This window comes from Pristiophorus japonicus, chromosome 15 (genome assembly GCF_044704955.1).
Source record: "Pristiophorus japonicus isolate sPriJap1 chromosome 15, sPriJap1.hap1, whole genome shotgun sequence".
In the NCBI taxonomy this organism is placed as follows: domain Eukaryota; kingdom Metazoa; phylum Chordata; class Chondrichthyes; family Pristiophoridae; genus Pristiophorus; species Pristiophorus japonicus.
The window spans coordinates 24,165,041-24,189,579 of NC_091991.1; the positions used below are offsets into that span (position 1 = coordinate 24,165,041).

The 24,539-nt window shown below is 44.3% G+C and overlaps 1 protein-coding gene and 1 long non-coding RNA gene across 2 annotated transcripts in view; one reads left to right on the forward strand and one right to left on the reverse strand.

Moving 5' to 3' along the window:
• Positions 1-24,539, reverse strand: part of LOC139280649 (protein kinase C-binding protein NELL2-like) — a 290,626-nt gene that overhangs the window by 74,421 nt on the left and 191,666 nt on the right. The window contains exon 15 of the mRNA XM_070900237.1: positions 9,796-9,891. Within this exon, the coding sequence (XP_070756338.1) occupies positions 9,796-9,891 (96 nt within the window). The remainder of the gene's footprint in view (positions 1-9,795; positions 9,892-24,539) is intronic.
• Positions 9,091-24,539, forward strand: part of LOC139280650 (uncharacterized) — a 275,728-nt gene continuing 260,279 nt past the window's right edge. Inside the window, exon 1 of the long non-coding RNA XR_011596731.1 lies at positions 9,091-9,138. This is a non-coding gene — a long non-coding RNA (uncharacterized lncRNA). The remainder of the gene's footprint in view (positions 9,139-24,539) is intronic.

A 24,539-nucleotide genomic window follows, 5' to 3' on the forward strand; every position in this document is an offset into this window, starting at 1 on the left:
CAGTCTAGGAAAGCAGGAACTCCCAACATAGGGAGTCCTCTCCCGGCTATGGCCCTGCTCCTGGCCTTTCTGACCTGGCTGGCCTTGTAAAGCGTACCAGAGACTCTGGTCCTTACAATGCCAACCAGGTTTTCCCAACTAAGGTCAGGTCCTGGTGTGACCATGTCCTGTCCTTTTCCAAGCCATTCCACCAAATTTCTGACAGAATTAAGTGGAAGCGCAGCAGAATAACCAAGGAAGTTTGGCATCATTATTTCTAGTTGAATAAATGTTACTAAAACTGGGAAGAAATATTATAATATATTTCAACATGGTAAGTAATTCAGGTGAGCATTGATGCTTTTTCTAGCCTCATAAACCTCCAAATGTGAGTCTTTATCAAGCTTGAAGACAAAGCGATGCAGCTAGGGAACAGTCCAATATTGGACAAATACCCCTGCCTTTCACACTATACACTGACATTAAATTCCAGGGATTGTCTTGCAACCCACACAACAAAATACACACCCATGAGAAATATTTGAGCTGTCAACAGGATTGAGACAATTGCCTAGATTTTGCGATTGCCATTATTTCTATGCCAGAGGTAAGACTATTATCATCTCCATCCTGTCCTAATGTCTCCTTCTTTGGCTTGGTGTCAATGAGGCTAAAATCCGGCCTCGCCAGTTTTCGGGGCGTGATGCACATTCCCGCAGGAGAGGTTAGATTATTTGCCCAACTCATGCCCAGCAAATGTCCTTCAAACTTTTATGCCTACTTTTACCAGCAAGAGTTTAAAAATATGTAAAAATTCAATTTAAATACAGGTTGAACCTCCCTTATCCAGAAACCTCGGGACCTGGCTTATTCTGGATAAGGGATTTTTCCGGACGAGGGGTGGTCACATTAAATTGGATGGTACAAGTACTGAACAAGGGGATATCGGAGCTTGCTGGCTTGTGGCTGTGAGTGCAGCAGAGAGAATATAGGGGAAGGCTGTGGATCGCGGGGTCAGGCCAGCGATTGCGGGAGTCGGCAGCAAGGAAGGACTTCAATTTGTTCATGTCGGAGTTCTGCGCATACGCCACCCGGTGGCCGGGAATGGTTCTGGACGAGGGGTGATTCCGGATAACGGAGTTCTGGATAAGGGAGGTTCAACCTGTGCATGTTTTTATAGTAAAAACCCTGTCCATTAAGATAAGTTTAATTTTAACAATATTAAAAAAAATTCCCAAAAATATATATGAAGTGGAATGTTTATGCAACACTTGACACACAAGTCAGTTTGATACAAATTAAAAGCCGTTTATTTTTACTTGCAAGGGAGAGCAGTTCTCGTATAAGTTCCCAACTCAGCCCAACACCCACTCTCTCCGAACAACATTTTGTCAACATATTGATACATTTACTTGATCAACTTAGAATATACATTAGGTGCGTATGACAGTTACGGTTAACAATATTCAGCAGTTTTTAAGTGTAATCACATCTGATGACATCCATTGTTTTTCATCTGTGACACAGGTCATGTGTTGTTTGTCACTCTGAACTGGTGTGTGTGTGTGTCCTAATAAATACCACCAACACTGCCTCCACAAGATCCTGCAAATCCCATGGGAGGATAGACACACCGACGTCAGTGTTCTCGCTCAGGCCAACATCCTCAGCATCGAAGCACTGACCACACTCGACCAGCTCCATTGGGCGGACCACATTGTCCACAAGCCCGACGCAAGATTTCCAATGCAAGCGCTCTACTCGGAACTCCTACACGGCAAGCGAGCCCCAGGTGGGCAGAGGAAACGTTTCAAGGACACCCTCAAAGCCTCCTTGATAAAGTGCAACATCCCCACCGACACCTGGGAATCCCAGGCCAAAGATCGCTCTAAGTGGAGGAAGAGCATCCGGGAGGGCGCTGAGCACCTCGAGTTTCGTCGTCGAGCGCATGCAGAAAACAAGTGCAGACAGCGGAAGGAGCGTGCATCAACCCAGGCTCCCCACCACCCCCCTTCTTTCCTTCAAACACTGTCTGTCCCACCTGTGACAGAGGCTGTAATTCCCGTATTGGACTGTACAGTTGCCTGAGAACTCACTTTTAGAGTGGAAGCAAGTCTTCCTCGATTTTGAGGGACTGCCTATGATGATGATGGTGTGTGTCCGAATTATATTTCTAAGAATTGATTAAGTGAAAGTCTGTAGCGTGCAAGGTGCAATGTTAACCCCTTAATTGCTGAAGGACCGGTTTGTCCCACTTCAATATATTTTTTCTAAAACATTTAATTACAATTAATATTAAAAAATGAGGTGTTTTATTTATTTATTTATTATGCTGTGTTTGGATGTTTATGGGTTTTTTTTCATTGATAGTCATGGAAACTCGGAAAAACGGAGTTCCCATTATTATCAATGAGAATATTGCATCGCGATTGGTTGTCCAGACCCACATGACTCCAGCTTGGACTTACATACCTTGAAGGCCGGTCCCCATGCGCTGCACAGCGAATCTAGGCCTCCGACCGGGATCTTGCATTTCTCCAAGACCAATAGGTAGATTCGGCAATTTTTTTCGGGTCAGTGGCGTTTGTATGAAGGAAGCCTTCAACCTCAATTTCAAGCACAATATTTTTGCCTGATTACATACATGTAAAAGGTGCAATATAAATGCAAATTGCTTTTGTTTTTATTGTTTAACTCACACTTTCTTCAGATTCTCCCTAAGTCACTATTGGGAGTCGGAAGCATCATCTTTTTCCTTCGGTGAGGTATTCAATTTTCTGTCTTTTCTTCAGTGACCAGAAAGATATGTTTGGTCTGGCCAGTGCTCAAGAACTTGATACTCCTATTCAGTTTGACCTGACAGTATCTAACAAATAATGGTTCAGAAATTGCAGTCGGAGGCTTCCCGCGGACGGATGCTTCTGACCTGAAAAAAATCTACAAACTTACTTGGTGATCAGGGAGATTCAGCGACTTGTGGTCCCGGGCCTTGACGCGTAGGCCTGCGTAAAGTCCCACGTATCCCAGAGGTGCAGGCATTTCGCAAGCGCCCCTGGGATCACATGAACCGGCCCAACCAATCAAAGTCGGGGTATTCCCATTCATACATGTGGTGAGTTCTGTATGTATGGAATCACCATAAGTATGAATGGGAATAACCCCAAAAATACACGTACACTTAAAATACATTTTTTTTAAAACATCACGTTTAAAATTAATCAAAATGGAACTTAATTATTTCAAACAAAAATTTAGCTTTTTGAAAAATACATTTTCATAGTTTAAAGGGTCTGAAAATAAACTTATTTCACGGGTTTTTAAATGTTTAAATTATTGAAAAAAATTTATTTTTCTGTCCATTAAAAGTCTTGTGTTGATAAAAGCAGGCCTTATGCCTGCTTTTATCAGGCGTAAGATTTTCACGGGCATTCGCTGGAGAGAATAGCCCAACTCTCCGCCAGCCAATGCCCAGCAAGTTCATACCTAAACCCGGAACTTGCGGGGCCCCTATGGGCGTGTGCGCACTTCGTACACGCCCTTGGTGGCCGCGACATCAGCCCCAAAGTAGTCCAATTTTGCTAGTTGGTTCGCTGTCCCAAACTGGATATTTTGTTTGATTTTTTACATGCGTGTACCTTTCGGAACTTCAGCAAATAATTCAATCTGCCAATAATTTCGGGATCAGTCCTTTTAATCCAGCCAGTACACTCTCTTGCCATTTTGTCTGAAGGTCAGCCGAAATGACAGATATGATAGTGAGCTTACTGCATCTGTCAGTGTGCAGCACGCTGCCTTGGAAATGCAAGCAGCCAGCAGGGGAGCAACAACAAAAGCTTCATTCTAGCATCCCATATGCAATATGACGGCGCTGGCAAGGCAGCAGGTGTGACAGTCCACTTGTTATTCACTTGATTTATTTTGACGGATTATGTATTTTTATCTGGCAATATTAGTGATTCTGCCACCAACAGTGCTAAATTAGAGTGTGTGGCACCTGTAAGCACCATCAGCAATCATCTGTGCAATTGTTCAGTCTCTGTAGGTCTCTTTGAACTGTATCCCTTTCCTCAGATCAGGAAGGTCATTAATAAATATTATGAACAAAACCGCCTTGGACCATTCCCGCGGGAATCGCTGGTGACAGCTGCTCAAGTTGAACGACTGAAATTGATAAAACGCCCTTGGTTCCGATTAGCTTGCTAATTCATTGTTCAATCGAGAATATTTTCTTCCTCGCTCCCATATTTCACTTGAATAATATATGTGGTGAAGGATCTTTATTGGAGCTTTCAAGATGCATAATACAATTGTATATATTAATCTCCTAGTTCCTGAATTGTTTCAAGTAATGCCCCCAAAGCGACGCTAATTACAGGATTTGCCTTAAAGATATGGGGGGCGAAATTGCCCTGCACCTCCAGTGGGGGTGGTAACCAGCTGACGCCGGGATTTTCTGCGCCAGGCGCAGAAGTCCCGCCCCCACGGCTGAATTCAGCTTGCCGCCCCTTAAAGGAAGTGGAGCGCAATCTCGCAAGATCCACTTCCTTTGGGGCGGTTCCTGGGGAGGTGAGTCAAGCGCTACACTGACGTGCTTCAATGCCCCACCCCTTCGCTTAAAGGGGAGGGCCGCTACGCAAGGCCTCTGATGGCCTCCACTAGACCACCAGAGCACCGTGGGACCGGGCCTGCAGCCCGGCACCCAAAATAGGCTGCACAATAGTGGTCTGGACCATGCTAGGGCAGCCATCGTGGAGCTGACCCGAGATTCGGCAATCCAAAAAAGATGGTGGCCCGGGACGCTTGCGCCCTCCCCTTTGGGGCGGATGGCAGCTAGCCTCGTGACCTGTTAAGCTGGTGTTGACATTCTTTCAAGCCAGCCAAGGGGCAATTTCTCTCAAAGGGCGGTACGGGGTCAGCGCAGGATGATGAGGGGTTACCGCGCACGGCAGTGCCTCCGCAAACTCCCGGGCTATTTCCCGGGAGGCTGTAGCGCCCCCTCTCCCCCGGGCAAAAAGTCTCTTCTGCACCGTTAGTGCCCCCCCAGAGTTGCTAACGGTCCTCTAAAAAAGGACCAATTTCGCCCCCGTGATTTTTTTACAACATGGCTCCAAATTGTTGATTTCCAAACACATCAACAATCTCCTCAATTATAGTAAGATATTTATATACAACAATACTGTCCACTTATGATTTGTTGCAGTGTAACTATGTATAATATAGACTTTTCTTATAATTAAAACTGGGGGGGTCAAAATTGGGCACCGCTGGAAACGGGGCGCACACAGCCCGTTTTTAGTGTTTTTGCCGTCAAGGAGGCCTCTTGAGTGAAATTCCGCTCTTTGGCTTTTTTTTCTTTGGCGGACCAGAAATCGCTCATAATGGGGGCGGATATTGCGATGGTGAGCTCACTAGAGGGGTGGAGGTTGCAGGGTGGGGGGAGGGTTGTAATGTCCGCCGCTGTTAGTCATCACGGCGCCGTGTCACCACAGCACTCCCCTTGACTTAAATGGGAGAGCCAGCGCGATTTTTAAAGTTCAGTCTACTGGGCCACCAGGGAGGATTTTGGCCGGGCCAGTAGTCTGGCACCCAAGAGGGGGGTGCCAAGCTGCCTGTTGGCTGCCCGGCCGAACCCAAGGGCATAACTGTTAGCCCGACGACTGACAAAACAAAATGGCGGCAGTGCGTCCTCCCCTTTAATGGGAGCCGCACCGCCATTTCAGAAGGCCACAGCATCACTGCACCATCTGAAAAAAGCAGCTTTTGGCACCGCCCAGCGGGAGGAAGGTTTTCTCGGCGGAATATGGCCGTCACAGGGGAACATCGGCGATGTGCACTCTGATGACGAACTTAAGACGGATCGGCAGCAGCAGAGTGGTGGGGTGGGGGGGGGTGGGGCAGCGGGGGGAGCGGGTCACCGCCGGGATACTGCAGGAGCGGAATTTTGATAATGGCGGCCATTACACAAAAAGTCGCCGGCCACAGCATGGCCACCGATTTCTGGTGATAACAGGTCTTAAGGACAGGGGCAATTTCATCCCCCTAATGTCTCTTCTGACTTGATCAGGCCTGTCTTTGCACTGTGTTCTCTCGGATTATTCTAGGATAGTGCAGCCCAAGGCATAATTTGAAAAAAAAAAGCAAGTTTTAGCATATTTAGTGATGGTTTAAAAAAAAAAGATTTGTCTTATGACGCATTCATGACTGCAGGGCTTCCCAAAGCGCTCTACAGCCAATGAAGTACATTTTGAAGTGTAGTCACTGCTGTAATGTAGGACTGCTGTATTGTAATCATTTACAATATATATTAATGATTTAGATGAAGGAATTGAATGTAATATCTCCAAGTTTGCAGATGACATTAAGCTGGGTGGCAGTGTGAGCTGTGAGGAGGATGCTAAGAGGATGTAGGGTGACTTGGATAGGTTAGGTGAGTGGGCAAATGCATGGCAGATGCAGTATAATGTAGATAAATGTGAGGTCATCCACTTTGGTGGCAAAAACAGGAAGGCAGATTATTATCTGAATGGTGACAGATTAATAAAAGGGGAGGTGCAACGAGACCTGGGTGTCATGGTGCATCAGTCATTGAAAATAGGCATGCAGGTACAGCAGGCAGTAAAGAAAGCAAATGGCATGTTGGTCTTCATAGCGAGAGGATTTGAGTATAGGAGCAGGGAGGTCTTGCTGCAGTTGTACAGGGCCTTGGTGAGTCCTCACCTTGACTATTCTGTGCAGTTTTGGTCTCCTAATCTGAGGAAGGACATTCTTGCTATTGAGGGAGTGCAGCGAAGGTTCACCAGACTCCCGGGATGGCAGGACTGATATATGAAGAAAGACTGGATCGGCTAGGCTTATATTCACTGGAATTTAAAAGAATGAGAGGGGATCTCATAGAAGCATATAATATTATGATGGGACTGCACAGGTTAGATGCAGGAAGAATGTTCCCGATGTTGGGGAAGTCCTGAACCAGGGGCCACAGTCTAAAGATAAGGGGTAAGCCATCTAGGACTGAGATGAGAAGAAACCTTTTCACCCAGAAAATTGTGAACCTGTGGAATTCTCTACCACAGAAAGTTGTTGAGTCCAATTCGTTGGATATATTCAAAATGGAGTTAGAAGTGGCCCTTTTAGCTAAAGGGATCAGGGGTTATGGAGCGAAGGCAGGAATGGGGTACTGAAGTTGCATGATCAGCCATGATCATATTAAAAGGTGGTGCAGGCTCGAAGGGCCGAATGGCCTGCTTCTGCACCTATTTTCTATGTTTCTATGTTTCTATGAAACATTACGTGTAGTAATATATGATAGACCCAAGTTCAAACCTTTGGCTCACCCTATACTTTCTGCGTGGCCAGTTTCAAAGGCAAATGGAAGCCAGCTGCTTCTCCCAAGGGGAAAAGAAAATCGAAAACTATATTGTCATGAACCAATTTTGCAACTTTTCTAAACAGGTGAAGTGATTGATAAAGGCTTGGGAGCAAATCTCCAACTTATACTCTATGGTTGGAGTGATAGAAAGGGGAACTTTAAAAAACGCACAGGGAAGACAATATATGAACTGCATTAATACTGTAAAAGATTCAAAACTAACTTGAACCTGTCCAAAGAGATCACATTCAGATAAATCCGGTTCCACCTCAGCCCTAATCCCCTGTGCAGTGCTCCAGAAACAAATTTCTGCTGTGAACTGGAAATTGCATTATTGTCAATAATTGATCCTGGCTCAAATTGCCAAGAAAAATTCAGTTTACTTTATTTTAAAAAACCTGATTTAGTTTAAATGTAATTTTATAATGAAGATGGTTCTATTTTTAACTGAAGAAAATAAACAAATAAACGGCTGATTATGTTTCTTGAGGCTTTTTTCGACAATTATCTTTGTGTACAGTGTTCTGTTTCCTTTTTGCAATCTTCATTATCATCTGCCACCACTGAGGTATACTTATCAGAAGTCATTAATTAGTTTAACACCATTCTCGGGAGTGTTTATCATTTCCAGTGGAATTAGCTGGTGGTTTATTTTACATTAAATGTAGTAAAAAGGTTACTGTGAAAGTAATAGAATTTTGTTCAACTATTATAGGCATTATCAATGCTGAGTTTGCTCAGACTGACAGTGAGATTTTCATAGTCAGTAATGACCACACATCCCAAGCAAAACATTATTACAACTCTCATCAATTTCTGCAATGGAGCTATAGGTTTCTGCGGCTCCTGACTGCTTTTTACTGTGTTGAGGGGAAGAGTCCCAAAAGCACTGTTTACATTACATCTTATGTTCATTTCTCATGTATTTCCAGTAGAGCTGCGCCGAAATGTGAAGCCTGAACAATGTAAAGGGATTTACTCTGACCTCTCGGTGGATTAAAGCCTCTGACCTGTTGACCCCCAATGCAAATCTGGGCTACAGAACTCCGAATCCATGCAAGGCCACAGGCGGAGAATCTCTCACCAGATTCAGCCTCGGGCAAACTGTCAGTGGATAGAGCAGGCACGTTGTTTAATGATCCTGAAATTCCGATGTCCCAGGTCCGTACGAACGGGAAGGCATTGAAAAAGCAGGTTTTCCGCGCACAATGCGCATGCGCTGAAAACCGGCTTTTCCGATCTGTCAAGTTTCTGGTTTGACAGATCTCACGCATATCTGGAGCGAGGACACTTGCAAGGCAAGATTTCCGATATTTATGTGAATGTCCTCAAAATTCTTGCACCTGAAAAAGCAGGCGTATAGCCTACTTTTACAGGCGCAAGTGTTTAAAAATACACAAACACATTTTAAAATAAAGTTATAAAAACACATTTTATTGTTAAAAACCCTCCCCACTACGGTAAGTTTATTTTAAGGCATAATTAAAAAAACTTTTTTAAAAGTCGGGAAAATATATATTTTTAATAAGAACTTTTAAATTTAAATGAATCTTAAATATGTAGTGTATTTTTCTATATTTTATTAGTGTTTTGTGTGTTTTGGGGGGGTTTCTCATTCATAATAATGGGTGCCCATTATTATGAATGAGAAAATACTGTACCTTAATTGGCTGCCCAGAGCCATGTGACTCCAGCTCCAGCATACGGACGTCCCAACATGCACGCGCTCTGATGCGTAGTGAGTGAAGGCCCCCGGATCGGAAGTTCGAGCGGGAGCGCAGCACCTTCGGGTAAGTGCGCATTTTTTATCATTTTTTCAGTAGTTTGCCTACGGGAAGACCTCGATCAGAATTTCTGGGCCATTAATAACTCCTGCAGCACCAACATGGCCAGAGCTCAGTATAAATTTTGGAGCAATCACATTCAGTTTGTGTCTGAGCAGGCAGTACAATCAGGCTGTACTCTGCCAGCGCTCTATTCCCAGTCAGTCACAGGTACAGCTCAGCGGCTGCTTAAATCGCAATGGATCACGTCGTAGTAGTGAGTTGGTTGATGGATTGGTCCTGTTTCAATTAATTTGGAACACTGAAATCTCTCATTACTCTTCAGGCAAAACCATGTTGACTGTTGGGTTGATAAGTTGAAGTATTGTGGTGCAACTGTATGCAATATTTTACAGTTTAAAAACTTCAGGTAAACCAACAAACTTCATTCTGATAATCATATTTATATATAAACCAAACTGTAACATAGCTGAAGAATACCATCAAATCTAATGGATAGGTCCTAGTTTGATGCAGGATTATATGATTTATGAAACTGAAGGGGTAAAACCCATGCATCAATGCAATTACCATTTATTTCTTTGCCGAGCTGGAATAAAAGTGCCCGTGTGACGATATTTAGCATGTCCTTGCAAAACTACACAAAGCAGCTCCTGTACTTACCTGTTTCACAAAATTGTCCTGTGAACCCTTGTGGACAGGCACAGACTTTGGGAGCAATACAGGTGCCTCCATTCCTGCAGCCATCTTCACAGAACGCTGGTGAAGACACCAAAGAATTTTTAGCATTACATTCCCAGCAATTATTCTCGCAACAAACAACCAAATTGGTTCATCCATTAAAATATTAGGGTCGGTAATGACCTAGAATTAGTTTTTACTTAAATCACAAACCCACAATTACTTTTCAAACAATTAAGCGTAGGTGTTATCACCTACTTACAAACAAGTTGTGGAACTCCCGAATGATTTAAATAAAAGATGAGTGTTCGTAATTAAGATATATTCGTTCTGTCAAATGCATTTGGTTTGATGTGCTCCTTTTTAAAGTTAAAAAAAAGTCCAGCTGACCCACAATTTAAAAACAGCCATTTTACAATATAGACACTTAAGGGGGTAGAAGTTCAGGAAAGCAGTGGCACAAACTTTCTTAGCGGGGCCCGGAGGACAACCTGTGCCCCTCCTTGCCCCACAAAGATACGTTGTATATTTGCATGGCAGGGCCTCCGCTGGGTGTCTGCCAGGGTTTATTGAGCAGTGTGTCCGCAGCAAGCACCCCACTCAGTCGGCAGTTACTATACCATCAGGGTCCTATTTATGTGATCGGACGCTGATTTACATATATTTATGAGCCTACCACCAGAGTCACGCAGATGCCTCAACCACTCAAGAAAACAACAGTGGCTGCGATTTTACAAATCTCGGCGGGTCCGTGGCAAGCAACGTTGGAGCCGGGTCCCGACCCTACTGCTGGCTCCATCCCAGCCTATGAAATGAATTTCCCTTGATTGGGCTTGTTAAGCCTGCCCAGCGCGTTTCCTGACCAATTCAAGGAAGTGGGTTTGGTGACGTCATTTGATGACGCGGCATCAGTCGGTTTCCTTAAAGGGACCATGACCAACTTTATTTTGACATTTGTGTTGTCAGTGTTCTACAGCATTGAGGTGCTGCAAACATTGGCAAGCACTGCACAGAGGTGCAGGGCTGCACCCAGGCTCTCCCATGATTCCCTCTATATGCTTATGGAAGGAATCAGAGCACACAGGGAGGAGAAGACCTCCCTAGGAGATCAACACAGCCTGGTTGCAAATTGCACAGGAGGACACAAGCAGGGATGTGGTCAGGAGGACCTGGGTTCACTGCTGCAAACGTTTCAATGATCACAGATCAGGAAATGTTAGTACAAGGCCACACTTAACCTCATCCTGCTGTGCCTCTCCTCACATCCCCATCACTCTGCCTTCCCCACCCTGCTCCTGCACATCCTTACTCACACCAACTTAACTTGCACCTCCACTCATCCCTCTCTATCTACAGTATCACTTCCCCATCTCATTAGCCACCCCTCACACTCACCCTCATCCTAATGCAATCGTACCATCTAACAACACACAAGTGTAGGCACTTGTGTGTTTTATCCAATGTAAAGTTTCTGTTAACATGGTGTCAAACATTGAAACCTTTATTTTCAACACTTTGCATTGTTGGACAGATGTGTGTGCACCTTTGGAAGTGGCTTAGTGAGTGCAGTGAATGCTCAGACATAATGGTACCCCTCCTCCCATAATGGTGATGAGTGTGAAAGGAATGGCCTGGGTATTGTAGGGATGCTTTATGGTGTTGGTGTGGGGTGGTGCCAACCTAGCATATCATGTGGCAGCCAGGCTGTACAGCCTCAAGTGAAGTAAATCTGGCCATGGTGAGGCCATCCCTGGCTTCCCAGGCAGCAATGTAGTCAGGTGCTGATGCCCTGTGTCCTGTGCAGCATCAATTTATTGAGGAAAAAGTTGGTGTTTTTGTTGCTGCTGCTGGTGTTGAGGCTGATTGTGATGTGACTCTAAGGACCACGGTGAGAGAGTTTCACAGGCACCTATGCTGATGGAATAGATGACAGGAGCGATCTGTCAATGGTGGGAGAGGTAATGAGGTCAGACTGGATGGAGACTTGTGTAAAGACTTCCAGCATTCTGAATCTGTAGTGGAAATGCAGTTTAGAGAAGATAGTGGTTCAGGAGCCATTTCTCAATCAGCTGGGAGCTATAACTTGATATTTGAAGCTGTCAACTCATCAGCTGATTCAATGGCCACTGATTTCCCGCCTCAGCTTCATAGACGAGGTATAGGCACAGTGGGAAACTGGTGAGCAAACTGTCAAATTCAAAAAGCTGGGCAAAAAAAACATTGTTATGCGGCTGTACACGAGCCACTAATGATTTTAATTGCCTCCCCCGTTCCTGCGTGACAAGTCGGCTCTGCGCTGACAGACCCGACATTTGGTAAAGGCGCGTGGTGACGGGTTCACATCGAGGTCCCGACCCGCCAGGGAAAAAAACACTTTCCCACCCGACGCACCACCAATCATGTCTGCTGACCCCCAGCAAAGTCCAGCCCATTGGTTCTAAAGTAGTGTAAACCGAGACGGGGCAGGAAGCTAGCGCTAAATGTACCACTTGGATTGTAACGGCATTCTGCCCGGTTTCCACCAGCCTGAGGGAGTTATAATTCAATCTTACATTTAAGGTGTTTCATAGTTTAGAGTTAATGCATGAATAAAGGTATTTCAAATGTTTGAATGGCTTCATTATTGTAGTATTTTAGCCTCACAGTGCGTGAGCTGAAAACAAAGTAAACTAAATATCCAGGGAAGTAGAGGTTCAGGAATCTGCTGCCAGTTGAAAGGTTAAACTTTTTTATAAATGGCCAGGCAATAACAGAAAAGTTTTAGAAGCAAACATATGACTGCTTGCCCAGTAATGATCATTAAATTTGAAAAGCAGGAGCTGTTTTTAATTGGGTAATAACTTAAACTGGGTTGCCAAAGTATTTGAACTACACTGAAATTAAAGCACATAATAAATAGAAAGAAAGAAAGACTTAGCGCCTTTCACGACCACCGGATGTCTCAAAGCGCTTTACAGCCAATGAAGTACTTTTGGAGTGTAGTCACTGTTGTAATGTAGGAAACGTGGCAGCCAATTTGCACACAGCAAGTCCCCACAAACAGCAATATGATAATTACCAGATAATCTGTTTTTGTTATGTGGTTTGAGGGATAAATATTGGCCAGGACACCGGGGATAAATCCCCTACCCTTCTTCGAAATAGTGCCATGGGATCTTTTACATCCACCTGAGAGGGCAGACGGGGCCTCGGTTTAACGTCTCATCTGAAAAACAGCACCTCTGACAGTGCAGCACTCCCTCAGCACTGCACTGGAGCGCCAGCCTAGATTTTAGTGCCCAAGTCCCTGGAGTGGGATTATGAACCCACAACCTTCTGACTCAGAGGTGAGTGTGCTACCCACTGAGCCACAGCTGACACTTCTTTTATGCAGGTAAAACTTTTATACAGGGCTTGGTTGTAACAACATTAACTGGAGATTAGCTGATAAAAAGCTAATCTCAGCTAATAAAGTTCTTACTGTCTGGATTTATTCTATGGGGAAAACTCAAGCAGTGTAGAAAAATAAACACTACTCATAGAAACATAGAAACATAGAAAATAGGTGCAGGAGTAGGCCATTCGGCCCTTCTAGCCTGCACTGCCATTCAACGAGTTCATGGCTGAACATTCAACTTCAGTACCCCATTCCTGCTTTCTCGCCATACCCCTTGATCCCCCTAGTAGTAAGTTGAAACTTAAATTTGAAACTTAAAGTAATAATTAGTAACCCTGGGGAAAGTTGAATTAATAAGCATCTAAGAGTAATCGTGATTCATTTAAATAGGACAGAGAATGGAAAGATTCAACGAAGAAATGAGGGAAATTGCCCCAAAAATAATTTGAAAATTGAGACTGATGGAAGCAGAAGATCAAGGGAGGAAACTAAAAAGGGGTTAAATAGGAAAAGGAAACTGCTCAGCAGGTGCAAACCTGCTGCCTGCAAATACACATTCTGCAAAACGTGTTTATTTCACAAGCTAAATGCTCAGGGTTCAATGCACAGCAGGCTCCAAGATCCTACCGAGATGATGTAGACACTTTCAAAATGATCGTTTGAAATTGGGATCTTGTGAAAATGCCTTGTAGGGAATGTTGATGTTTGCGCAAAATGCAACAAAACCAGAGGAAATTATTTCAGCACTAAAACAAATAATCATATAGAGGATAGAAAACCAAAATCGGGTAAATCTGACAGACAAAATTGCAGATGATGGAGAAGCCAATGCTCAGGTTAAAGAGAAAAACATGAAGAATGTGGGGAGAATGTGGAGGAGCGGAATGAAAAGCTGTGACCTATCGTGTGCACAATGCTTGGCTAGCGCTAGATTTTTACAGGGCTGACAGCACTGAGATCAGCCTTGGACTCAGTCGGCCACAGTGACACTCACTGACAGCACCAGCACTTAACATCAGCCAAGCAGTTCCAAAGTGATGGCTCTCTAGTGAGGTGCATTGAGGGGAGAAAAGTGGAGATCTCTAAGAACAGCTACAAAAAATAAAAATATTACACGCATTTCCCGCCTCACCCTGCCACCAACCCAAGTGAGCTCAGAAATTACTATGCATTGAAAGCACGTTTCCAGCTTTTAAAAGGAATGCTCCAGGATCAGGTTTTATAAAGGTCTTACCTAGTCTGAGCTTTAATATGTTCCTTATTAAAAATATATATATGTTTTTGCAATAGCATGCAGCAAGGCTCCTAATCAACTCTGCTATTTTCCCTGAAGATCATTACATCTAAGGAGAGCAAAACACGGCAATGACATGTTTGCACTTGCTAGGACATTCCCTGTCAAGCTATTGCCCCCTCCCACCCTGCCCATGCCCATCCTCACCTTAATGGTCGTAGGAAGTTACATGTGGTCTATGTATTTGCTGGCACCGTGGTTCAAAACAGCACTTGAAAGCTGCCACTGCAGCACTAACACCAGTGCAAAGCAACGACTGGGGTCCACAACTGGGGAAAGCAATCTGTTCAGTCAGATCATGTGTGTCAGAATGAGCATAGAATCATGGAATGATACAGCACAGAAGACAGCCATTCAGCCATTGTGTTTTGCCGGCTCTTTGAAAGAGCTTTGACGAGCTGTTCAATTAGTCCCACTCCACTTCTCTTTCCCCATAGTCTACAAGTTTTTTTTCAAGTAAACATCCAATTCCCTTTTGAAAGTTACTTTTGAATCTGCTTCCACCATCCTTTCAGGCAGTGCAGTGCATTGCAAACAAAGACAACTCGCTGCGTAAAAGAAATTCTCCTCATCTCCCCTCTGGATCTTTTACCAATTATCTTAAATCTATGTCCTCTGATTACTGAACGCCCGACAGTGGAAACAGTTTCTTCTTATTTGCTCTCTCAAATTCCTTCATAATTTTGAACACCTCTATTAAATCTCCCCTTAACTGTGTCTGCTCGAACGAGAGCAATCCCAGATTCTCTAGTCTCTCCTAAATCCCTCATCCTTAGTTATCATTCTGGTTAATCTCCAATGCACCATCTCCAAGGCCTACTGAACACGAAGAAGGTATAAACTAAAATAACTTTCAAAAGGGAATCGGATAAATACTTGAAAGGGAAACATTTGCATGGCTATGGGCAATAGGCTGCGGAGTGGGACTAATTGGATGGCCCATTCGAAGAGCCGGCACAGTCACGATGGATCAAATGGCCTCCTTCTGTGCTGTATCATTCTACGATTCTATTAACAATAGATTCCTACAGGAGTCTAAATTGTGCTCAATAGCAAGCTTCGGTCAGAGATGGGAAATGAGGCCAGGAATGAGATGCAACCCCAAAAGAACTGGTGAAGCTGATTATGAGTAGGTTAAGCTCTTGGCTGAAGAGGAATGGGGCAGGAAGAGCCAATGGCTTGGCTGGTGTGTGCAAACTTCAAACTTCAGAAGGTTGTGGGTTCAAGTCTCACTCCAGGGTCTTGAGCACAAAAATCTAGGCTGACACTTCAGTGCAGTGCTGAGGGGGTGCTGTGCTGTCGAAGGTGCCGTGTTTCAGATGAGATGTTAAACTGTCTGCTGTCACGGGTGGACATAAAAAATCCTATGACACTAATTCAAAGAAGAGCAGGGGAGTTATTCATGGTGCCCTAGCCAATACTTAAACCTTAATCAGCATCAATAAAACAGATTATCTGGTCATCTGGTTATTGCTGTTTCTGGAAGCTTGCTGTTTGCAAAATCGGTTGCCACGTTTCATACATCACAGCAGTGACTACACTTCAAAATGTATTTCATTGGCTGTAGAGGGCTTTAGGATACCCTATGAAAGGCGCTATATAAATGCGAGTCTTTCTTTCTTTCTCACTAACAGTACTCCTAACCTGTCATAGAAACATAAAAAATATGTGCAGGAGTAGGCCATTCGGCCCGTCGAGCCTGCATCACCATTCAATAAGATCATGGCTGATCATTCATCTCAGTACCCCTTTCCTGCTTTCTCTCTATACCGCTTGATCCCTTTAGCCGTAAGGGCCATATCCAACTCCCTCTTGAATATAACTAACGAACGGGCATCAACAACTCTCTGCGGTAGAGAATTCCACAGGTTAACAACTCTCTGAGTGAAGAAGTTTCTCCTCATCTCGGTCATAAATGGCTTACCCCTTATCCTTAGACTGTGACCTCTGGTTCTGGATTTCCCCAACATCGGGAACATTCTTCCTGCATCTAACCTGTCAAGTCCCGTCAGAATTTTATATGTTTCTATGAGATCCCCTCTCATTCTTCTAAACTCCAGTGAATACAAGCCCAGTCGATCCAGTCTCTCCTTATATGTCAGTCCTGCTATCCCAGGAATCAGTCTGGTGAACCTTCGCTGCACTCCCTTAATAGCAAGAACGTCCTTCCTCAGATTAGGAGACCAAAACTGTACACAATACTCCAGGTGTGGCCTCACCAAGGCCTTGTACAACAGCAGTAAGACCTCCCTGCTCCTATACTCAAATCCCCCATCTAAGAAGGCCAACATGCCATTTGCCTTCTTCACCGCCTGCTGTACTTGCATGCCAACTTTCAATTACTGATGTACCATGACACCCAGGTCTCATTGCACCTCCCCTTTTCCTAATCTGCCGCCTTTCAGATAATATTCTACCTTCCTGTTTTTGACACCAAAATGGATAACCTCACATTTATCCACATTATACTGCATCTGCCATGCATTGCCCACTCTGTCCAAGTCAACCTGCAGCTTCTTAGCGTCCTCCTCACAACTCACACCACCACCCAGCTTAGTGTCATCTGCAAACTTGGAGATATTATACTCAATTCCTTCTTCTAAATCATTGATGTATATTGTAAATAGCTGGGTCCCAGCACTGAGTCCTGCGGCACCCCACTAATCACTGCCTGCCATTCTGAAAAGGACCCGTTTATCCTGACTCTCTGCTTCCTGTCTGCCAACTAGTTCTCTATCCACGTCAATACATTACCCCCAAAACCATCTGCTTTAATTTTGCACACCAATCTCTTGTGTGGGACCTTGTCAAAAGCCTTTTGAAAGTCCAAATACACCACATCCACTGGTTCTCCCTTGTCCACTCTATTAGTTACTTCCTCAAAAAATTCTAGAAGATTTGTCAAGCATGATTTCCCTTTCATAAATCTATGTTGACTTGGACCGATCCTGTCACTGCTCTCCAAATACGTTGCTATTTCATCTTTAATAATTGATTCCAACATTTCCCCCACTACTGATGTCAGGCTAACCGGTCTATAATTCCTCGTTTTCTCTCTCCCACCTTTTTTTTAAAAAGTGGTGTTACATTAGCTATCCTCCAGTCCATAGGAACTGATCCAGAGTCGATAGATTATTGGAAAATGATCACCAATGCATCCACTATTTCTAGGGCCACTTCCTTAAGCCTGGAATCCAGACTATCAGGCCCTGAAGATTTATCGGCCTTCAATCCCATCAATTTCCCTAACACAATTTCTTGACTAATAAGGATTTCCTTCAGTTCCTCGTTCTCGCTAGACTCTCGGTCCCCTAGTACTTCCGGAAAGTTATTTGTGTCTTCCTTCATGAAGACAGAACCAAAGTATTTGTTCAATTGGTCTGCCATTTCTTTGTTCCCCATTATAAATTCACCTGATTCTGACTGCAGGGGACCGTTTGTTTTCACTAATCTTTTCCCCTTCACATATCTATTGAAGCTTTTGCAGTCAGTTTTTATGTTCCCAGCAAGCTTCCTTTCTCTACTCTATTTTACCCCTCCTAATTAAACCCTTTATCCTCCTCTGCTGAATTATAAATGTCTCCCAGTCCTCAGGTTTGCTGCTTTTTCTGGCCAATTTATATGCCTCTTCCTTGGATTTAACACAATCCCTAATTTCCCTTGTTAGCCACGGTTGAGCCACCTTCCCCGGTTTATTTTTACTCCAGACAGGGATGTACAATTGTTGAAGTTAATCCATGTGACCTTTAAATGTTTGCCATTGCCGATCCACCGTCAACCCTTTAAGTATCACTCGCCGGTCTATTCTAGCCAATTCACGTCTCATACCGTCGAAGTTACCTTTCCTTAAGTTCAGGATCCTAGTCTCTGAATTAACTGTGTCACTCTCCATCTTAACTATTGTCTGGATTCTCCATTAGCCTCTTCTCAAACTGAAAGGATATAGGAAAACATGGCTGCTTCCAAAATCATTTTTAAACTTTGGACAGTCAATTTTAAGGAATCCATACATTGGGGATGCAATATGTATATACACAAAAGGTTAAGAATTTGTTTTGAGATAAGAAATAGGCACAGGATTAGGCCATTTGGCCCATCGAGCCTGCTCCACCATTTAATAAGATCATGGATGATCTAGTCTTGGGCTCAGCTCCACTTCCCTGCCTGCTCCCCATAATCCTTCACTCCCTTATTTTCAAAGATCTGTCTATCTCCACCTTAAATATATTCAATGACCCAGCCTCCACAGCTCTCTGGGGCAGAGAATTCCACAGATTTACGATCCTCTGAGAGAAGAAATTTCTGTTCATCTCAGTTCTAAATGGGCGACCCTGTATTCTTAAACTATGCCCCCAGTTCTAGATTCTCCCACGAGTGGAAACATTTTCTCTGCATTTACCTTATCGAGCCCCTCAGTATCTTATATGTTTCAATAAGATCACCTCTCATTCTTCTAAACTCCAATGAGTATAGGCCCAACCTGCTCAACCTTTCTTCATAAGTCAACCCCCTCATCTCGGGAATCAACCGAGTGAACTGTCTCTGAACTGCCTCCAATGCAAGTATATCCCTCCTTAAATAAGGAGACCAAACTGTACGCAGTACTCTAGGTGTGGTCTCACCAATACCCTGTACAGTTGTAGCAGGACTTTGTTGCTTTTATACTCCATCACCCTTGCAATAAAGGCCAATGTTCTCGTTGCCTTCCTGATTACTTGCTTACCTGCAGACAAACATTTTGTGTTTCATGCACAAGGATCCCCAGGGCTCTCTGTACTGCAGCACTTTGCAATTTTTCTCCATTTAAATTATAATTTGCTTTTTTATTTTTCCTGCCAAAGTAGATAACTTTCCAAAATTATAATCCATCTGCCAAATGTTTGCCCACTCACTTAGCCTGTCTATATCCCTTTGCAGATTATTTATATCCTCCTCACAACTTGCTTTCCCACCCATCTTTGTATCATCAGCAAACTTGGCTACATTACACTTGGTCCCTTCATCCAAGTCATTAATATAGATTGTAAATAGTTGGGGCTCCAGCACCGATCCCTGTAGCACCCCACTAGTTACTGTTTGCCAACCGTAAAATGACCCATTTATCCCAACTCTCTGTTTTCTGTTAGTTAGCCAATCCTCAATCCATGCTAATATATTACCCCCAACCCCGTGAGCTCTTATCTTGTGCAGTAACCTTTTATGTGGCACCTTATCGAATGCCTTCTGGAAATCCAAATACACCACATCCACTGGTTCCCCCTTATCCACCCTGCTCATTACATCCTCATCGAACTCCAGCAAATTTGTCAAACATAATTTCCCTTTCATAAAACCATACTGACCCTGCTTGATTTTATTATGCTTTTCCAAATGTCCTGCTACTGCTTCCTTAATAATGGACTCCAGCATTTTCCCACTGACAGATGTTAGGCTAACTGGTCTATAGTTTCCTGCTTTCAGTCTCCCTCCTTTTTTAAATAGGGGCATTACATTTGTGGTTTTTCCAATCCACTGGGACCTCTCAAGAATCCAGGGAATTTTGGTAGATTGCAACCAATGCATCCACTATCTCTGCAGCCACTTCCTTTAAAACTCTAGGATGCAGACCATCAGGTCCACCTTTAGTCCCATTATTTTACCGAGTACTTTTTCTTTAGTGATAGTGATTGTTTTATGTTCCCCCTCCCTATAGCTCCGTGATAATTTATTATTTATAAAATGATCAATCGCTCCAGCACTATTCAGTCAAGGCCACTTGTCAGAGTAGAGTGGCATCCGATAAGATCTGATTTATATACCTTTTCAGAGTATTTGATAAGTAATATATTTGACAGATCTTAAAAATTAATTATAACTTTTGAAAAAACTGTTGATAGTGAAAGCTTTCCCAGACAGGCCTAAAATGTTCCCAAACAGCAGTTCCTAGAAATTCCTGGAGTATCTGTCTGGGAAAGGGTTAAGCCTAAAAATACTGACATGAGGAAAAGTAGACAGTAAACAATTCAAAGACTGCCCTGCACTTGTAAAAACAGACCTATTTAAACGAGGGCATTAATGGACACTGCACGTTATGCTGCCTTGTTTCAATACACATCTGAAATTGAAAAGCTTCAATTTAAAAGTACCACTTGCAAGATAACATATTTAATATACAATTTTTTTTAACGAAAATAAATCGAGAGTAAAAACTGCACAAGTGCGAAATGCTCACTGTCAATATTTCATCTGGTCCTTCCATTTATCTTCTTCAAAGTATGATTACAAATGCATTTTTGAAGGCATGAGTGACATAATTTCTCATGAAGCTCTTTCACTCTTGCAATTTGTCATGCACGCTACACACGGACAAGCTGACAGACTCGCAAAAGAATGTACAATCTATAATTTACTGTCGTAACATGATAAACACATTTAATTTGCGCATAATTCAACGACTTATTGATATCATTTCACTGGCGAGTCAGTGGTTTATACCCAGTGGCCCGACAGTAAAGAGCAATTCATCGGTTATTGAATGGCTTCCTTATCCCCATCTTTTTTGTACAATGCTACAAGATCATGGTTTCCTTTGTGTATGTTAACTTGAGCCACAGAAATCTATTTGCCTTAGTTTCTTTGAATAATGTTGTTTTGCATTTAACACTCACTGTTTACTGTTGACTCAGTGTTGTAAACATTTACACATTGTCATTTTAGAAATTTATTGGGAAGATAAATGATAAAAATGCGTCAGATCTGAATCCTGACCACTTGTGCCGATTTTACACCAGTGATTTCATTTGTTAGTATCGTTTTCTTTAAAAAAAATCTTTGATCATTCAAATGGCTCTTTGATGATGCTTTTTTAACGATTCATTTGTACCCAAATAATGCACTATAATGCTTAATGCTCCTCAGGACCAAGCCTATTTATACCCGATAAGTTAATAATGTTGCAGCAATCCTTTCCTAGGTCTTCTACACCGCAATGGGCTAGACTTTCCACTTTTATGCAAATCGCCAAAAATGGCCGTTATTTCCAGTGTGGGCGGTAAATATGGGTTTTCAGATCACCGGATTATCGCCCATTGTCAAAACCCTTACTTTGTATTTTGTTAAATGGGCGTTACCGCAAGCGATCTGGAATGGGCGTTAGCGTTAAATTTCTCTGATCTTCGACTGTAAAGTGTCGCTGTCCTTAGCAACGGCATGGCAACGCTAGTTTCCCGCTTTTCAGGAGGTCAGGGGTCATCATTACATGCGCATAAGAGGAGACAGAGAGAGGGAGCAGAGAGGGAGTGAAGGCATGTGTGGGTGTAGTGTGGGTGTTTGTTCGGCTGTTTTGGGAGGTGGGAGGGAGAATTTCGACCTTAATACTGAATTGTGAGCAAAAATGTAGCTGTTACCAGCGAGATATTTTCGCTAATTTGGTGCCTACAATGGAGGGAATGGAGGAGGCGACACAGCATACTATGGAGACTGACGCTGGCGAGAGCAGTGAGCTGGCAGAGGAACAATTGGGAGGACAAAAGAGAGCGAGGAGATTCTCGGATGAGGCCAATGCCTCCCGTATGCAGGAGGTCGCGTCACGCTGGGGTCAATTAACACACGGAGGCGTTGGAAGCCCACTCCAAAGGCCTACCATAAGATATAGGCTGAGATAGCGAGGTGGTCTCATCGGTGACCAACGAGATGCATGAGGGCAACCAGTGCCGCAAGCGATGGAACGACCTTGTCGGATCCACAAGAGTAAGTATTACATTTATTTACATGTGTTTATATATTTATATAATTTGATTAGTAAGTGTAATGAGTGATTAAAATCAAATGTGAGGTCTTTCACTTTTACCGGGAATATTGTACTCCAAGCCTGCGTTCACGGTGTACGTCTTTAGGTAAAGAATGATAATTATCGTAATAATCATGATTACATCTGTCGCTTTCGTGTTGTATCAGTCTCTGTGACAGTACCTAGCAATGATCTCACGCAATGATCTCATGCCATGTCGTCCTGTTGTTACCTTTTACAGGAGAAGGTTTCAAAGAATAGGGCCGAGTAGAGGCAAACTGATGGGGGGCCACCAGTCATCATCGACATCACCAATATCGAGGAGCGGGTCCTGGCACTAGTGGGGACCCACCCCTGGTCGGCCACGCATGCAGCTGCAGAACCTGAAGTGATGCCACGTGAGTAAAGTACACACCATTGCGGGATGTAAAGTCAATAGATGCCACACCCACTCATATCCGAACGATAATATATGATAGATGATTGCTAAAAGTGTTCTCTAAATAATGCTGGCCTCATGAGAATCATTGCAATGCAGAATGTGTTGATGGTCATGTGATGATTTTGATAGCGGTGGTGCTTTTGTGCAGCGCAGTAATCACCTCGTGATCCTAGCACCCCCTTCCCCTCTCATAACCTCATTTGTGTTTTGCAGCTCAGCGAGCAGCGCATCCCCAGGCAAGAGCACCGAGCCCAGAAGCTGAGGGCGTGGGCCGGACTCGCCAGATGATCCTCCATCTGGTGCTGAAGAGCACCGATCCTCGCCCGTGGAACTGCTGGGTCCCTTCTCTACGGATGACAACGCGGACTTTGAGGAGCCTGCATTCGACCCCAGTGCCATCTAGTGCTCCTGCGGCCATTCACACTTCCACTATGGAGGTACCGGGCCCAAGCACCTCACCACAGGGCACCCCAGGTGTCCCCAGGACGGCGCCGACCCCGCGGAGGTTTTCTACACGCACCAGGTCTGCTCCACGAGCGGCAGATCTGAACGGCGACATGGTAGACTTGTCCAGGAGGACTGTTGACATCGATCAGCAGATCCTCCAGAAATTGGGGGGGCATATCCCGACAGCTGGCCAGCATGTCCGGCACCATGATGGAGTACGTTCCGCGGAGGGCAGAGACCCTTGAGGCGATAGCCAGGAACACTGGTGGCAGAGGCCTCCCAGTGGTCCTGGAGCGTGACACTGCACCCCAAGGTGCTGCACCCCCATTGACAACGACACATGCGAGCCAGGAGGAACATCTTACTTCTGGTTCAGAAAGGTTCCCACCTTGGGACCCTCCTCTCCCATATCCGTGCGACCACCGGGTCTGCCTTCATCCTCCCCAATGAGGCAGTACCTGAGGAGCTCCTCAGCCAGGCGGCGTGGAGTCAGGAGGGGAAGGGGTAGAGGTGGGGAGAAGAGGTGGTGGGGGTGGGGGGGAAAGGAAAGTGAGGTGCATGTCCGCAGGTGATGGCTATGTAATATTTCCATCTTAGTGTATCAAATTTGTTGTAAGGTCAGGGGGAGGGGGGGGGAGGTGGGGGGGAGGAGGCCACCTTGTTGGTTTGCATTTGTGTTCTGTGTTGCTGGAAATGTTGACCATTTGATTGATGTCAATGTTATAAATGTGTTGTGGGTTGACAGTTATACTTATGATTTCACACAAATGGTCGGATTAAATGTTTTTTATTTAACATAACCTTGTTGCGCATTGTCTCAGATAGCTGGACTGATACACACTGGTGATTCCTTAACATGAAAGGGGATAATTAAACTTAACTTGAATCAACTTAAACTTTAACTGGAACCAAGGTGATGCTCACCATTGATGTCTGAGCTGCACACACAGCAGTCTGTCAGCTTTGTAAATAACAGCAACGTTCTTTCAGGCAAAGCGCACATTTATGAGCTGCTGACATAAGAGTCTTGCAGCTATGCAGCCACCACGGGCCCTTTCCTGCGGTCTGGAAGGGGGTGTGGGCATGATTGCATAGTCAGCCTGATTGCCTGGGCCGAGGTCAGCGTCCAGCCCTCGTCCTCCTCTTCCTCTCTCTCCTGAGGTGGACCGTCAGTCCCTTCTGGCAATTCTTGCCCCCTCCTGATAGCCAGGTTGTGCAGCATGGAACACACGACCATGAATTGAGCTACCTGCTCAGAATGGTATTGGAGCTCCCCTCCTGAGTGGTCCAGGCGTCTAAAGCGCTGCTTAAGCACACCAATGGTTTTCTAGACCACATTGCGTGTGGTTCTGTGGCTCTCGTTGTATCGCTTCTCGGCTTCAGTGTGGGTGTCATGCGG